Source organism: Sesamum indicum, linkage group LG9 (genome assembly GCF_026168435.1).
Source record: "Sesamum indicum cultivar Baizhima isolate 11 linkage group LG9, ASM2616843v1, whole genome shotgun sequence".
In the NCBI taxonomy this organism is placed as follows: Eukaryota; Viridiplantae; Streptophyta; class Magnoliopsida; order Lamiales; family Pedaliaceae; genus Sesamum; species Sesamum indicum.
The window spans coordinates 5933081-5950077 of NC_142665.1; the positions used below are offsets into that span (position 1 = coordinate 5933081).

Genomic DNA, 16997 nt, shown 5'->3' on the forward strand with positions numbered 1-16997 from the left:
CCACCGTTCCCTTTCACCACTTTCCAAAACGAGCAAACCTAACCAACAGTAGTAATTAACAAGGAAAACCGCCGAGGGATATGGTCCCAACATAGTATATATTAACCAAGAATTTGTCCTTGGGGTTTTTTGTCTTAAAGTGCATGGCCTTATCACCACCCCCATTTTCACAGGTGGGACCCACCCCCTCACAATCTTCTTATTTATACCAACGTGCATTGATTTCCATACACATAATCATATAAGAAAGAACAAACAACTCAGCTACACAGTTAGGTACCCTATGGCTCTCTTCCTTTCTCTACTCTTGCTTTTCATGTTCCCTTTGGGAAATAATGGGCAGGGTCCACCACCTTCTCCTGGCTACTACCCCAGTTCAAGAATTGGCTCCATAGGGTTCAACCAGGGGTTCAGGAATCTTTGGGGTCCTCAGCACCAAAGGCTGGACCAGGGTGCACTCACTATTTGGCTTGACAGATCCTCAGGTACTAACTACTACTACCACTACCCACACTTAGCTCATGCAATGTAAGTATCTTTTTTTGCACTTGGCGCTATTTTTTTTTTTCAACGACAACTATTGGTACAGTCGCTCGCTGACAACAAACATCAGAGATAGTAAACGGGAGTTTGCAATGGCTAAAGTTAAGAAGTTATTTCGGATTTTTGTTGGAAATAAGTTAAAATATTGTTTTCTATTTACAGCTTATCCTTTTTAACTATTTAAACTAAATTCGTTATAAGTTTCTTGTAAGAATTTAGTTTTTTTCCAAATACTCCAAACCATTTTACTATAATTAAAATTACAACTTTCTCTACGACTTCTTTTTCGACCATAAAAGTAGAATTTTTTGTAAACAACCCTTGAGTACTAAATGTTTATTGACTGAAGTATTGTAAATTTCTATGTGTTCCATTTCTTCATTTTTGTTGGGCTCCATTGTATTAATTGGTGTTACTAGACGAACCACGTAGATTCTGTGTCGTTATTCGATTCTTTGATCTTAATTCTTTCTGGTTATCTAGGAAGCGGATTCAAGTCAGTTAATCCTTATTCATCTGGGTATTTTGGGGCGGCTATCAAGCTCCAAACTGGCTATACTGCTGGAGTTATTACATCTTTCTACGTAAGAATTTCAACCATATAAAATATACATAGTACTAGTTAATTAATAATATTTTTCAGTTGTCGGCGTATGTAATTTTTGTTGAAATCGGCAGCTTTCGAACAATGAAGAGCATCCAGGGAACCATGATGAGATTGACATAGAGTTTCTGGGGACGACGCAGGACAAGCCTTATGTCCTGCAAACAAATGTCTACATCAGAGGGAGTGGAGATGGAAATATCATAGGGAGAGAAATGAAATTTCACCTTTGGTTCGACCCTACCACAGATTTTCACAATTATGCAATCCTTTGGAATCCTAGTGAGATCATGTAAGTTTAATTATTTAAACCGTGTTTTACAACTACTTATAAATAAGTACTGTTTATTAATTTATTATAATAGAAAGTAAATTGAAAATATTTATAACTTCTATTCTGAAATAATTTAAATTAAATTAATTTTAAATAAAAAATTATAAACAACTCCATTTGCAATTATTGATAAAATTATAAATATTAAATTATTGCAATCACCGCCTTGATATTACTATAACTAATTAAAAATCGGAATTGTATTCTTCTTTTTATTTTTCCGGTGGTAAATATGTATTTATTAAATGTATTTCAACGTCAAGATGATTTTGATTTTTTAGTAGAATTTATTGAAGAATTTTGAGCTTGATTAATTAGTTAATGACGGGTTGGAAGATCTTTAAAGCTGTCGGAAAGATAGATTAATATATGTATTTATGAATTACGGAGATGGGATAGAAAGTGGTGAAAGGGCCATTTATTAAAAGAAACTTAACATACAAAAAAATAATTATTGTTATATCTATAAACATGACATAATTAAAAACAAAAAAGACCAAATATTATGTCTTTGATCCTAGAAAACTAGATTTAAATAGTTCACTTTTTTAACTTTTTTTCTCACTCCAATTCATATTGACTCAGATGAATTCTTTTGTCCTCTCTCAACTACATGTTTGTTCTTCTTCATTTTTTTATTTACGGTGCTTATATTACTTAATCCATTTTCAAGTTTTTTTCCAAAATATTTTAACTTAAAGAGATATAATTAAATTATAAAGAATTATCAATTGTTGTTATAAATTAATATTAAATAATTTTTTCTTAATAATTTAAAAATAATCTTTTAACATAATATTAACGTCACGCCAGCCAAAATGTTCTCAATTTGAATTTCATGACCATCAATTTATAAAATTATATAAAAAAAATTACGTGCAGAATTTACACCTACCACAGTAGAGAATTTTATAGTACTTGATCATCTTTCATGTGCAGATTTTTTGTGGATGATGTGCCGATCAGACGGTACCCAAGAAAAAGTGATGCAACGTTTCCATTGAGGCCCATGTGGGTGTATGGATCAATATGGGACGCCTCCTCCTGGGCAACCGAGAACGGCAGATACAAGGCTGATTACAATTACCAACCCTTTGTTGGCAAGTACACTAATTTTAAACTAAGTGGCTGCAACGCCTACAGCTCCGCCTCGTGCCGCCCTGCTTCTGGATCTCCGTCCCCCTCCGGGGGGCTAAGCCGCCAGCAGTATGTGGCCATGGAGTGGGTTCAAAGAAATTACAAGATTTACGATTATTGTCGGGACCCACAGAGAGATCATAGACTCACGCCCGAGTGCTAGGATTTGGGGGATTTGATTAAGTAAAAATTCTTATTCAAATCAAGTATAACTAAACAACATCAATCATATTGGATCAAGAAGTTTATAAATTATTAAACTTATACATGAAACACTACTATTGTTATACGATTTGTCTGGAGTGTTTTGAGATGGAACCCAGTTGCCAAGAACAGATATAAAAGAGAATGTGATGGCAAAGCATCCAAGCCTTCAAAGATATGTGAGTTGAATCTTGTGTGTGTGTTTGAATAAGTTTGTCAAGTGAGTGAGTGTGATTTAAGAGTGAGATGAGGGGGAAGGAAATTGCCCTTTAAATGTATATCTTTTGTTCATGCAATTTTACATTTTATTATACAATATATAAATGTGAAGTATACTTTGTTTATAAGTAGGACAATAGGTCTAATTACCTTCTTGTCCAAATATTTGATTGGCAAATTACAAAGAAACCCACCATCTTTGTTGTAAGTCTTGTCAATAGGCCACAAAGTCTTGTCAAGTGGGACAACTTAATAAACCAAATTCTTTTATTTTTGAATTGTGATTTGAGTCGAGGTCCACTGTGATCTAGAATTGATATGGCAATAGCTTGTCTGAAATATGGGTTTGGATGAGTATCTTGAGCTGGACTAGTAATAGTTAGTCTGCAAATAAAACGTTAGACTTGTTAAGATGGCTCCCAACTGTGACCCTTTGAAGCTTAAATTAGTATTGAAGTCGAGATTATAAGGGTCATAGAATGCGAGCTGATAGTAATAAATGGCATACCTTGTAAAATGTATCAACTAGTATTTATAGAGGGTCAATTATATTAAATTGTATGGAGCCACGTCTCGTCTGACTAGCCGTCAGATGGGATAGACATTAATGGTTGACATTCGGGGTCATTGAGTCAGGTAGTCGGGCTGCTAAAAAAGATGCGAATCCTCGAAGATTTTGGGCCTATCGTATTTCTGAATGACAAAAATATCCTTTGAGGTTATTTATTTTATTACCCCTATCAAATTGGCTAAGGACATAATGAAAATTTAACATTTATAATTATTTCTATCACACAAAAGAAGTACTTGATTTTTCTTTATCGTAAAATTGAAATCAAATGAAGTAAAACTTTCCTTTTTTTTTTTTCTTGAGACATGGGATGAGTGATCGAGGATAATCCTTCGGATTAGGATTTGGTACACTATGGTCTTATGCATCGAGACATGGGCGTCCCGTCGTGGCCCAGTATAGATTATATCTTTGGGTCTGGGCTACAACTCTCTTTTCTTCTTGTCAAAGCCCAACTATCAGTCCAGCCCATTAAAGTCAGTCATTGGGCTAAGACTCATAAATAGGTTAGATTCCGAGGTAATCTTGTTTGTCTGTGATAATACGTAATTTTTTAAACGATAACTAAAGTATAATTATGTCCGTTTAGACGTATTTTTATTGAAAATATATTAATTTGAAACCATAATTTAATATAAAATACAACTTTATTAACTGATCCAAATTTATTCCCATTTCACATGAAAATCTATACAAAATTAATAACAGTTAATTTTCCACCAAAAATCAAAAACTGAAAATGAAAGCACAAACAATCGTGACTGAACGAAGACAAATAGATCCGAAATCCACATGCAGAATAATGGATATGAAGTTAGATATCACAGATGCCTTACACAAATATAAAAAACAAAGGGTTCGATTCATAAATAATTTGTTGATATGTCTTGTGATGGACCGACCCTCTGTTGTCTTTTTTTCATGAATGTATATAAGAAAAGGGAAGCAGGCCACGTCAGTTAACCCACGGAATGCGGCTCATTTGACTACTTAGTACATGAAAAATTCTTATTTGAATCAAATTTAGTCGAATCAAATCAATCACAGAATAAAGTATCATACTTACTATATGATTGGTCACATACTTAAACTATAATAAATCATATGACAAATATATTGTACTTACCATATGATTTATTCTGATTCACCAGAACCAATCCAAACTAAAATTTTCCCTTAGTACATACATATCACGAGACTATAGGCATAAACTCCGAAAGCCTGCCAGAATTGGACGGGTCTAACATTTAAAAATCGATTTACAAATATAATATTATTTGGTGGTGGATTTGTGGGTGGGAGTGAGGGTTGGGTTTTGTACAAGATCTAAGACCCAATCCCGACTTGGTTGAGTCCATTAGATTAGACTGAAACTGCTCTCTGAATCTAATAAACCAGACCTGCCATCCATGGGCGGGACTCTGTCTTATCGGCCCCATTTGCCAAGACGAACACCCAAATGACATACACATTTGTACTAATATAAAAAAGAAAGCGGTTTCATACTTACAAATAATAATTAATGACGTCGTTGCATCAATTTTTTGTGAAGTCAAAAACGCCTTTCAACTAATAAAATAAATTATTTATTCAATTATACATTAATTAATTAATTAATTTTTCTTTTTTTTATTTTTTTAATGTAATGTATTGATTTGTATATTTTGCTCTTATTTATAATATATTTTAAAGTATAATTATTATATACACGCAGAAGCGACGTACCACAACCACTAGCAAATATAAATTCCACCATCAAATTCTATATCACGATGAAGTGCTAAAACTGCAAAATTCTGTCTTCCTTAAGGTGTTAAATTCTCTTGATCTTGAATTTGAAACAAATATTTTTATTTTAAGGCGGTTCACGAATTTCTTCTACAATTCTACGGTTAATTAGGTTCTAAAACGGGTTTTCACTTTCTGTCCTTCCACAATAGTTTAGAGAGAAGAGTCCGGAAATTGATTCTCATATTTAGTTTTCAAAACATTCTGACCCTTTTTGTTTAAATTTATCAATACAAATTATTCATAATTTTATTATCTTATAATTTTCTGCAGTTGCAAAATTTATATGAATAGTTAAAAAGCATACTTTCTATTGATGCTAATACGTGTCATACATCAATTATTACAAAAAGCTTACTCAAATATACTTGTCATACAAGAAGTTTAAAATAGACACATAATTGATTTTATATAAACAATATATGACACCACGTGCAACATGGCTGATGCCCGTGAATGGGGAGGGGAAATTCTTAAAGTTTATAAGTCGTCCAAACTTATTAGCTGCAAATTAATATGGAATATTTGTCAGAATAATATGATAGAGCATAAAAATATTAATTTTAATGCTTTAATGAAATAAATAATGTGATAAGTTGTATTTATATATAAAAAATAAAGATTAAATGGGTTATGGGAAGAATTTGCGCGTCGTAATTGATAATGGCTCAGGAAGCAGAATACTGAAAAATAATAAAACAAGATATTAATACACAAAGACAAGTTTTTATGAGCTATCTGAAAAAGATCTCATCATCATACGATATAGAGGACAGAATCATTAAATTTGATTGAACCTAAATAATCATAATTTCTATCTTATTAAAAGCTTCAAAATTATATTTTATAAGAATGTTATAAATCAACTGATGAAACTCAATTTATAATTGATTCCTTAATAAGCCAAATGAATAGCATATAATTCATGACTTTATATGTACTATAGTTAAGGATCAATAACATGTTCTCGTACTTTTTTAAAAAAAAAATTAATGAATATATGATTTATAATATTAGTGGTCGGAAGAAATATTAATAATCTTGACTATTTTCCTTTCTCGCAAACAAAGATAAAATAATTAAACCCTATTTCTTTGGTCATTCAGTGCCCACGAGGGGAAATTTTCATTCGTATTATACTTATGATATCATTTGATTTGTCTAAATTTAATTTAAAAAAAAAAAAATTCTTTCCTTAAATTTCCAACACCTCAAATTTTGTCCTAACATCGGTAATAAAGAGACCCTCGAAACTTTGCCCAAATCTTATATCAACATTATCATTAACTCAGTGTTTTTAAAATAAGAAACATTATCATTTACTTAGTATAGCATTTAAGCTGATAGACATGTAAATAAAAAATATCCCTATAACTTAATATTTATAGTAAATCTTAACCTACTCAAATACAATAACAAATACTTGCTTCTCTATTTTCAAAAAATATAATATATATATATATAATACCAACTAATTTTTACATTTATCTAGTATACTTCTAAAGAAAATTAATCCCAATTGATCAAAATTGTGTAAAATACAGAGAAAAATTATTGATCATATAAAATTTAATTAAATTAATAACACAATAAATGCATTTTATTTATCATATAATTAATTATTTTCTTTGAATTGTGATGCGTGCGATTTTAGCACCGATAAAGATCTTGGATTTTGATGTTGGATTTGGGCTAATTGAGTGAAAATTCTTGAGAAAGAGGACCTGCAAAACAAAATATTAGCACTCCGATGCTTAAGTTAGTTCCGGATTAAGAACAGATTTATATAAAAATAAATTATGACAAGAAATTATAATAAAAGTGATAATTTTGTATGTAAGAGCATGAATTAGAGCAGTAGAGTAGCAGCAATAGAGATTCTCGATGTGGAAGAGGACTGTTTGTTGAGGGCACCTCCCCTATTTATAGAGGAGGAGTCCTTATATATGGAGCAGGACTTATAAGGAGGGTGCCTCCATGGAGGAGGGCTTAACGGGTACCTTTGTGCTACTTCAATGTAGGGCTTTATTTTTCTGCAGCAGAATGTTAAATAAAAAATACATGTATATATATTACAAATAGATCTTGCTTGGAGCGAAATTATTGTACCTCCTCGGAGGAGGACATATTTGAGAGGGGGCCCCTTTTTAATAAAGACTTAGGAACCTTATCAGAAGAAGAATAAGGAGTTCGCTGGAAGCATGGCTTAGATGTCCCCGCAAAGGAAGGCTTAGGTGCCTGCACGACATAGAGCTTACAAGTCCCCCAAAAAAGGATCTAAGTGCATGCCCGAAAGAGGCCTCGGGAGCCTCCAAGAAGGAAGGCGTTTGTGTCTGTGTGGAAAACAGGGCTTTTTAGAATAGGGATGTCTTTTTCGTGAAATTCCTACAAGCAAACATATATCAACATATTGAAACGGGTAAAATAAATCTCTAAAATTATTAAAATGAAAATTATTCCTTGAGGGAAACATGTATGTGAAGATTTATTTGCTGAGAATGATGCCCCTTGGTGTAGGATTTTTTTTAGGGGGATGTCTGCCACAGAGCAGAGCTTATTTTTAGAAGGATGCCTGCTTGCTCTTCTAGGGGTGTCCTGCACATTAAAAAGTAAATTAATGGAACATTAAAACTAAATGACAATGGTGATGATGCCACTGAAGTCAAATTTTGAACAAATATAGTAATCAGTCGTAGGAGGTTTTCTAGCGTGAGGGACCGTCTTTTCAAGGGAGTCGTCCAAGGAGGTGTGGACTCCTCCTATTGATCTCGCGTCTTAGAGGAGGAATCCCTCTATAACAAGAATTTTAGTGAGGGGGATTCGCATGCCCAACGAAGAAGGTATGATTCAAGAGGGATACGGTTGCACCTTATCCGTTCCTTAAGCAGCAAGTCTTCAGATGAAGGGGGCCTCCTTCTTCGTGCAGATTCCTACTTGGTGAGGAGTTCTCTTAGGCTGAAGAGTCCAACCCTTGAGGGCACCTTCCTCTATTCGGGCTAGCTTTGGAAAAATGCAGCAGGCCTTCGTACTGGGTTCCTTCTTGGTTCAAGCTTGCAGGTTTCATCCTTGGACGGATTTTGGAGTGGGGGGCTCCTCCTTGGGCCGAGCTCAGTGAACCTCCCTCTTGGACCGATCTTTGAGGAAACAAGCTTCCTTGGTTTGCCAATCTATTTTCTCCCATCAAGGTCGCCTGTCTATCTAATTTTGTGGGCACTCGCCAAGGCCGTCCGCCTATTTAGTTTTTAAGGGGCACCTGCCAAGACCTCCCGCCTGTCAATTTTAGAGGGGGCACCTGCCAAGGTTCCTTATCGATTGTTTTTGGGGCCTCTCATGACTTGAGCCTCCTAATATGTCACGGACTTTTTATTTCTTTCTCATTTTTTGAATTATTTAGATTTTTTTGAGCCAATTTATTTTTATACACTTCAAATTATTTATCAATATCACTGCTGATTAAACCCAATTCCACTAGAATTACACCTACACAAATCCAAAAATAGCAGATATATTTTAAAAATGTGGGGTGTTAATTATTTGATGTGAAGAAATATAATTTGGTAAGAATTTTGAAGGGCATGAAAACCATCTTGAAAAGAGAGCAAACATAGGGCATTCACTGTCCCTGTGCTTCTCCACCCCAAAAATTAAAGTCTGACAGTGTCAGATGCCACTGTGTTCCTCTGCATCTTGTCCCCCCATCCACTTCAACGGTCATCCCACTCCTTGCCTAAAATTCTTAAGTAACAATAATAATAAAGTATAATTATATTTTTCTTTTATAATATTTAATATAATGACATTTAAATTTGTTATAATTTAAAAAACGTACATTTACGTACTTTTAAAATTTGATTGCGTTTAACAAATAAGTCTCTTAATTTGTAAGAATTCACTGAATTTGATTATATTATATATAAAAAAATTAAATAAAAATTAATATTTACCATCGATTGACTTAATAATAATTTATTGCAGATTAAACAATTTTTTTCCAACTAAACTACCTCTATAACGGTAAAAATTTACCTACTCACAGTCACAAAAGAGTGAAAACTTATAAAGGTAATTTGATCGTAAAAAGATTTATCTGACTTGGAATAAATTAATAATAGGTTAATAGAGAGTAAATATAGATTTTATAATAATAATAATAATAATAATAATAAATATAATTTCTATAGAACTGTATCTATCCATTCAATTCCAGAAATTCCATCTCCATCACATGTAGTCATGCACCGTATTTATGAACAACTACATGTTTCAAATTCCACCCAAATTTGAACCTTATCATCTATATTATTGACCAAGGATTTAGAATAATAATCTGATTGATAAAATATGAATTAATAAAGCATTAATTACATTGAAATCCCTTTTAAAAATGCACAAATCACACTTTCCCTCAACAAACTTTTGAAATTATATTTGCACCTTCTTTGAAAAATATTCATTTACAACTATTCCATTTTTATTAGAATCAAGAAGTATTGATCATAATATGAGACGGGTGCGGTGTGGAGCAGAATTGAACAGGTTTCGAATTTGGCAAAAATAAGCAAGGGTGAGTGTTTGTATGAGCTTATAAGTTTTTTACACAAGCGTTTGGTAAATTTTTTATATACAAAAAAAGAGCTTATTAAATACAAAAATAAGATGTTAAAAGGCTTTAGCTTATTAAAAGCTTATTTTTTATATACAAAAATAAGAAATTCTCAACTTATTTTTTAAATATTAACAAGTTAGTTTAATTCTTCTTCCAATTAATTAAAAATTAACATTCACAACATATAACTCAATTATTTTATTTTATCCAAATATTTCAATAGTCGAGTAGCTTATAAATGCAAATTTAATCAAACTCGTTTTATTGCCATCTCTAAGCATTAGAATAGTAAAAACATCTTCCTCTTGAATTTTGGATATTAATTTCACATAAAAATGTCTAAAGCACCAAATAATTGAAATCTTAGATAAACAAATAAAAAAAAATATGAATAGTATGACCTGTCTTTGTTAAAAAATATAAATCCAATTAAAAAGACGACATAATCCATACAATTTAACATTTTTAGGCTCATTTAATGTAATTAATAAAACCCTTTTTGCTTTTGTGATTTTGATGTATAAAAGACCCTTTATCCTATGCAATATTGTTCTTCAGTATTTTGTACACCAACAAATGACCATGTGGACCTCCCACATGCAATTCCATCCCTATCTTCTCCTCCCATATTTTGCCAACAGTATTTATTCCTCCATCACATGTACAGATTTGTCCCAACCAACCGCAAAAGCATCCAATCACTCGTTGCCACGTCATCCATACGAGCACTCCACCCGACCCCACTCCACCCGACCCCAACCCCAACCCCCCATACGCATAATGCATCCATTAACACTTCACAAAATACTTTCTGTTAGCAGTCCAAAAAATCCCAGCTGTCTCCCACTACCTACGACAAAAGCGCCACGATCTAGCTGGCAAGTCCTCCGGCTACTACACGCCACGTGGGTGTATGTTATTGGCCACGAAGAAGTGTCTTCCTGTGGGACCTGTCGAGCTTCTTGGAAAGGGCATCCAGCACCTGCCACGTCGCGTCGCCTTCCAAAATTGGGACATTGAACAGTAGGGCTTCTCTGACTAATGGGTCCCACAAGTTTCGTTGTATTGATGTGAGGTTCGTGGCCGCCACGTGTTCGAGGATTTTACCGAGGTTGTCCACGTCGTTCTCCGCCAGAGTTAAGGATATCTCCGCCCAGGGCACGGCGGAGGGGAAGGGCAGTTGGATGCCGTCTGCTATGATGACCGGGACACACCCCAAGGCCACGGATTCTACCAGTCTCGGACTCCACGGGGCCCACCCCAGTGGGCACAAACAAAAGGTTGACCGCACTATCTCCGACTGGTAACCGACGAACCTGTGCCTCCGCAAGTAGAACCTCCGGTCGCCGCCGTACTTCCGCCATATCTCAGTCCGCACCTTCCTGCAGTAGGAGGATGAAATCAGGGCTATTTGTGTCATTACACAAGAAAAAAGCAGCTATAGAGATTAGAAGGAACATTATTGAACAAAATCCTACTTGCTGTAAAAACGACCGCTGACATTCTTGGGGTGGACTTCCATTTTACCCCTGAAAAACGCAAAAATGTCACGGGGGCCAGTCGCCGGAGACTTTTTCAGGGTAGCCCGTACAGTTTCTGGGGGGATATAAGGTGGAATCACCACATGCTCCACGTCCTGACATGGGTGCTTGTGTTTAACTCCAAAAGTTTGCAAAATTATCGAATTCCTCAAGACTTCAGGCACTCCATCTGCAATCGCCACATCCTCCTACAACCCACAATATTAACCATTCAAACAAACCCGTTGTTTCGAACAAAACAAAAACCCAACAAGAAAGCGAAAAATCAGATACCAATGTGTGAAAGCATGAACCGAAGTCATGGGAGGCGACGAAAACATGATCAGCGCCGAGGCTGCGGTTCCAGAACGGAAGTTGAGCTGAAACATGCTCAATGGCGGAGGCGATGAGCGACCGAGCGTGGCCGATGGCGGGGAACCCATTAACAGTGCTGAAATTGCAAGACACGTAAACAGGGACGAAGAAGAAGTCAGCCTCCCATGGGTCCAGTGTCCTCACGTCGCTCCTCATCAAACCCCTATGAATAGCCACCTCCGACGCAAACAAATGGCTGCTGCATCGCTCGTTCGACAGCCAATCGCTGTTGTATTTTGATGGCAATTCGTAAACATACACCTTCATTCCCTTGAACAATCCTGAGAGGATAAAAGCAAGAAACTCTTAACATTACAACAAAAAGGGCAAACTTTTCGTAAAGCCCATACTTATAGAAAGGTGCGAATGTCTCCCATTACCATCCGGTATTTGCAGGTGTTGAAGGGAGGAGGAGTTAAGGAGTGATTCTTCAATGAGAGCTCGAGACGGTTTGGAACGGGAAACTGTGGTTCTTGAAATAGATGAACTGGGCTTACTGCGAGTAATGAGAAAGGAGGAGAAGAAATAAAAGGAAATAGACAACCAAAGAATCCATTTGAAGTATCTGTAGCAGAACCCTTTCTCTGGATTTCTGCTGCTTCTTGTTCCATGCAACAATCTCATCCTCACATAGAACCCTCTGCTCCTAAGCTGCACTACTCTCTTGGTTTCAAGCATCTTCACTGCCCTCTCTCTCTCTCTCTTAAACCACTCTCAAGAGAGAGAGAGAGAGAGATGAGTTGGTTGAAATGGAGCTTTCTGTGTTTGGTTTTCCTCTGAAGTGGAGATCAAGAGACGGATGGAAATGGATGACGACTGGATTTGCTGGGAGTTCGTTGTCGCTTCAACAACAATGAAGAATTAAAAAAGAATTACGAAAACTTATCAAAACCCTCATCTACTTTCTGCTCGTATATACCACTTCTGCACTCCATACACACACACACACACAGTTGTTTTGCTGTTTTCGAGAAAAAGAAAATGCTAAAATCGTGAAGGGAAGTCATGCAATTGTTGAGACAGAGGAAAAGAGGGGTTGCTGAAGGTCACATTCTTGATGAACGCCAGAATACAGACCGGCGTTTGTCTCGGCCTTTTCAGCTAATATTAGACTTCTTCGGTTTCCCAACTTATCAAAGGACGAAAATATCCATACTATTGTTTATTATTAAGATATGTATATAAATGCAAATTGCTAACTAGGGGTAGATTAGGTGTTAATAAATACATCTCAAGTACAGAAAATTATTATGGATAGTTACCCTATCCTTTTCTAAAATTTAGTGTAATTATACGTAAATTATTTCTTGTGTGAAAAATTATATCTAATACTCATAATATTTATTTTCATCTAACAGTAGACTTGAGAAGGTATATCTTTACGTTACTAAGGTATTTTATTTAGAAAAAATTATTTTTAATTTACAATAAGTCAGTTGGAGGTCAAATACAAATTTTCATTCAAATTTTTTTGCTAATATTAACAATTTATAAATTTTGACTATCGAAAGAAATTATTTATTATATAAGAACAAATGTCATGAGTACTGTATATAATTTTCTAAACTTTATAAAATTTGTGTGTAACTATGTCAAATTTTTTTTTTTTAAAAAAAAAGACAGTTGTAACTATCCCTTTATATTTTTAACAGAATATGCTTTTGGTATGGATACATTAAATGAAATAAAAAGTATAATAAAAATTGTAATAGAAAATCCATTTTATAATTGTGGGATCAAATCCTTTTTTCTTCTTTGTGATTAGTGGGATCAGTTGACTTTAAATCGTTATTTAATTTTGGCAACTACTTCCCTATCTTAATTAAACACATAGCTTGAACCATATGGTTATAGATCAATGAATATAGCCACAATTCTGAGAGTTTTACTTCATTCACAATGCAGGTAATATATACTGTTTTGATCACGTACATAATTGAAAAGTTTTGACTAACTTTAAAGTAAAATCTTTCTTCAAAATCCCATTAAATATATATTATCGTAGATATATATATAATAACATCAATATTTCTGAAATACTACATTTTCTTGTTCTCGACTTATGCCATTTTCAAATAACAAAATAATAAAAGAAAAATAAGTAAGTGGGAGAAATTATCTTTATTTAAAACTTAAGATAATTAAAAATAAATAAATTGAAAATAATTTTTTAAAAAATTATTCCGTCATACAAACATGATTTTTGTGAATTAAAATAGAAAAGTGGAGTTGGAAAAGCAGGGTGTGATCTCATAATAATCTGTAGTTTATGGAAAAGTAGCCGTTGATGTCATTAAATGTAGAAGTAAATGCGGCAGGATCTACAAGTACGGAGACATATCATAAATGAAAGGACGTTGAATGGGAAAAGGGCAAAGTTGGGATAAGAGAAGTTTGACAAATTGGGGATAATATGTACGTACAAACCTGCACACCCTCCTTAAATGACCACTTACTCATCTCTGCACAAGCACCACCACTATTTTTATGGGATTCAATTTTTTATTTCATTTTATATACATATCAGAGTATAATTTTTTAAATCAAATAAAGGGATAATTCTTTTTTATTAATATATGATCTATTTATATAAATTATCATACAAATAAACATGAAACAAACTACCCTATTTTTTTGTTGTCGTGGATGGTTTTGTAATAACACAAAAGATGAGTACGGTTTGTGTAAATAGATCATAGTCAAGAAATGTAAATGACACTATTCTTAAAATAAATTATGTGGTTTTAGATATATTAAGTGAAATAGGAAATACGATAGAGCTTTAATAAAAAAAAATGTCATAAAGTTTATATGATGTTAGCAATTCAGTATGTGCTAATTTAATATACGATGAGATTTGGTGTAGTTACACGTAAACCTCCTGTGTTTTGAAAAATTACACTAATACTCCTGAGATTTGTTTACGTCTAACAAATAAGTCCATTTATTAGTCAAAATTCACCGAATTTGTTGATATTAACAAAAAAAATTGAAAAAAAAATTATATTCAACACTAGTTGACTTGTTACTGACTTATAGCAGATTAAATAAATTTTTTTATAACCAAATTCCCTCATTAGTCTTTGCCCATTAATGTATGCGATGAGATATATCTTCACCGTTATAAGGGTAGTTTAGTTCGAAAAAATTTATTTGACTCGCAATAAATCAGTAATAAATTAATCAAGACTAGATATCATGTTTACTTGTTTTTTATTATAAAAACAAAATTGTATTTGAGATATGATTAGATAAGAATTACTTATTTCATGTTTACTTGTTTTGATTGTCAAATTGATAAAAATTGTACAAGCTTTGCTAAGAAGAATGAACTGAGTGGTAGAAGGTGAAATTTCTAAAAAAACCCTGTAGTTAAAATAAAAATATACATAAATATCGATCAATGTATTCTGTCATTATTTTCACTAATTTTAAAAATGTATAATACGCGTCTAAAAAAAATGAAAATAGATAGCAATTCATGAGACTGAGACAAAACTCAAAAGAATAAATAAATTAATAGAAATAAAGAGAAATATAAAGTTATGTGTACGTGGCTAGTTGTAGTTGTAGATAACAATAATAATAAAATAAAGGTGAGGAGTCATGACAAGTAGATAAGTACCGGAATTAACTGTCAAAAAAAAAAAAGAAAAAGAAAAAACTGAGGGCCCACTAAGAAAAATTGTGGTTTACTTAGGATTAGCGCTTTTAGGATCTTAGTGGCAGTCCTTTTCCAGTTGAGTTTACGCGACACCTACGTTTTATCTTATTCTAATTTTTATTTTTTCAATGTAAACGCCAATGCTTTTCAATGGCTTCTTAATTATTAATGTGATCGTGTACTCAAATAATTTGGATTAGTGAATTGTGAATTTGGGCTGATTAAGTAAATACCTTTTATTTTATATTTTAGTTTTTTTTTAGATTTATTAAAGTATATATTTTATTCAAATTGAGGTTGTGCGATAGGCGATGACCTTGAACAAGTGATGTCTTGATCCACGTAAAGCTAGCTCTTGAGTTTTTCTCGAGTGGCGACCCTTAATTTGGAATATGAGCTAATTTGTGATACATTTCGTTAGGCTTTCATAAGTAATTTTTAACTAAAATTCTTCTATAGTGAAATCAGTTTGTAAAAAATGTATTTGAGATTCAAAAATTAGGTTTCACAGTCAATAAGGTATACCTATTTAATCTTTGCTATCAAGTATCATAGGAGTTCGTGTGTCAAAATCCATACGAGCGGGGCCATGTGCTAAGCAACTAACCACTAGATTGAATGAATACCAATAATTGATTTTTTGGGTTAGATAGGTAAGGTCGATTCCATTCCAAACAAGGGGAAAAAAAAATGAACTCTTGTCTTGTTTGGTAATTTTCACAGTTTTAGGTGGCAGATTCTATCCTTCAAAGGGCTTTTCTTTGAAATGATTTCAAATTAAAAATAAGAAAATAATTTCAAAAAATGAGTTCAGATGTAACCAACACATTTGCTTCTCCCATACAATATTTTATTTTGAATCATTAGTTGAGGTATGACAAGTTTTTAAGCCAAAGAATCAAATTCACCCGAGCTTGATTTTTTTCTCATGGGGTTTGTTTAAATTTATTTAAAACTTCTTATAAACTCATATATATTTGTAAAATATTTTGAGGTTTCAAAAATTATTATATTTTATTATACAAATAAAAGTCTTAAGATTCGAATAAAATAAAATTTATAGAACTTACAAGATGTCAGTAATGACAATCTTATAATTAATGTTATCAAAATTGAAAAAAAATTATTAAAGTTTTTAAAATAAATCAAGAACGTCTCTTTATTTCTTTTAAAGGAGCTAAGATTCATAACATCTTATTTTTAAATCTTATATATATATATATATATTAAGTGATAATTTTGAAATTATTATTAAAAATATATATTATATTAATATAATTTTTATCTTGTCAGTACATAAAAATTTCGTGTAAGCTGTCACTAAATACAATTAGTGACGCATCTATTATGATAAGACAATATAGTGACAACTATTATTTGTTGTAATTATGTAATCATTATTTGAGTCATTAATTGTATTTAGTAACAACTT

General features: G+C 33.0%; 2 protein-coding genes across 2 annotated transcripts; one reads left to right on the top strand and one right to left on the bottom strand.

Annotated features, from left to right (window-relative positions):
- Window positions 1-228: 228 nt before the first annotated feature.
- Window positions 229-3169, top strand: LOC105170750 (putative xyloglucan endotransglucosylase/hydrolase protein 32). The gene is made up of 4 exons (XM_011091652.3): window positions 229-485; window positions 1027-1127; window positions 1222-1439; window positions 2421-3169. Exons 1-4 carry the CDS (start codon window positions 284-286, stop codon window positions 2779-2781), a joined length of 882 nt encoding a protein of 293 aa, XP_011089954.1. The 5' UTR covers window positions 229-283; the 3' UTR covers window positions 2782-3169.
- Window positions 3170-10412: 7243 nt separating this feature from the next.
- LOC105170751 (putative glucuronoxylan glucuronosyltransferase IRX7) lies at window positions 10413-12992 on the bottom strand. The gene is made up of 4 exons (XM_011091654.3): window positions 12282-12992; window positions 11821-12182; window positions 11485-11735; window positions 10413-11388 (listed from the first exon to the last, which is right to left on the bottom strand). Exons 1-4 carry the CDS (start codon window positions 12577-12579, stop codon window positions 10923-10925), a joined length of 1377 nt encoding a protein of 458 aa, XP_011089956.1. The 5' UTR covers window positions 12580-12992; the 3' UTR covers window positions 10413-10922.
- Window positions 12993-16997: the final 4005 nt, after the last annotated feature.

Excerpts from the sequence above, each read along its gene's own strand:
- LOC105170750 (XM_011091652.3), top strand. The coding sequence starts at position 284 with ATGGCTCTCTTCCTTTCTCTACTCTTGCTTTTCATGTTCCCTTTGGGA. Across the intron at positions 486-1,026 it reads TTGGCTTGACAGATCCTCAG|GAAGCGGATTCAAGTCAGTT; the intron begins GTACTAACTACT and ends CTGGTTATCTAG. Across the intron at positions 1,440-2,420 it reads TGGAATCCTAGTGAGATCAT|ATTTTTTGTGGATGATGTGC; the intron begins GTAAGTTTAATT and ends TTTCATGTGCAG.
- LOC105170751 (XM_011091654.3), bottom strand. The coding sequence starts at position 12,579 with ATGCTTGAAACCAAGAGAGTAGTGCAGCTTAGGAGCAGAGGGTTCTAT. Across the intron at positions 11,736-11,820 it reads GTTCATGCTTTCACACATTG|GAGGATGTGGCGATTGCAGA; the intron begins GTATCTGATTTT and ends TGTGGGTTGTAG. Across the intron at positions 11,389-11,484 it reads AGCGGTCGTTTTTACAGCAA|GAAGGTGCGGACTGAGATAT; the intron begins GTAGGATTTTGT and ends CTCCTACTGCAG.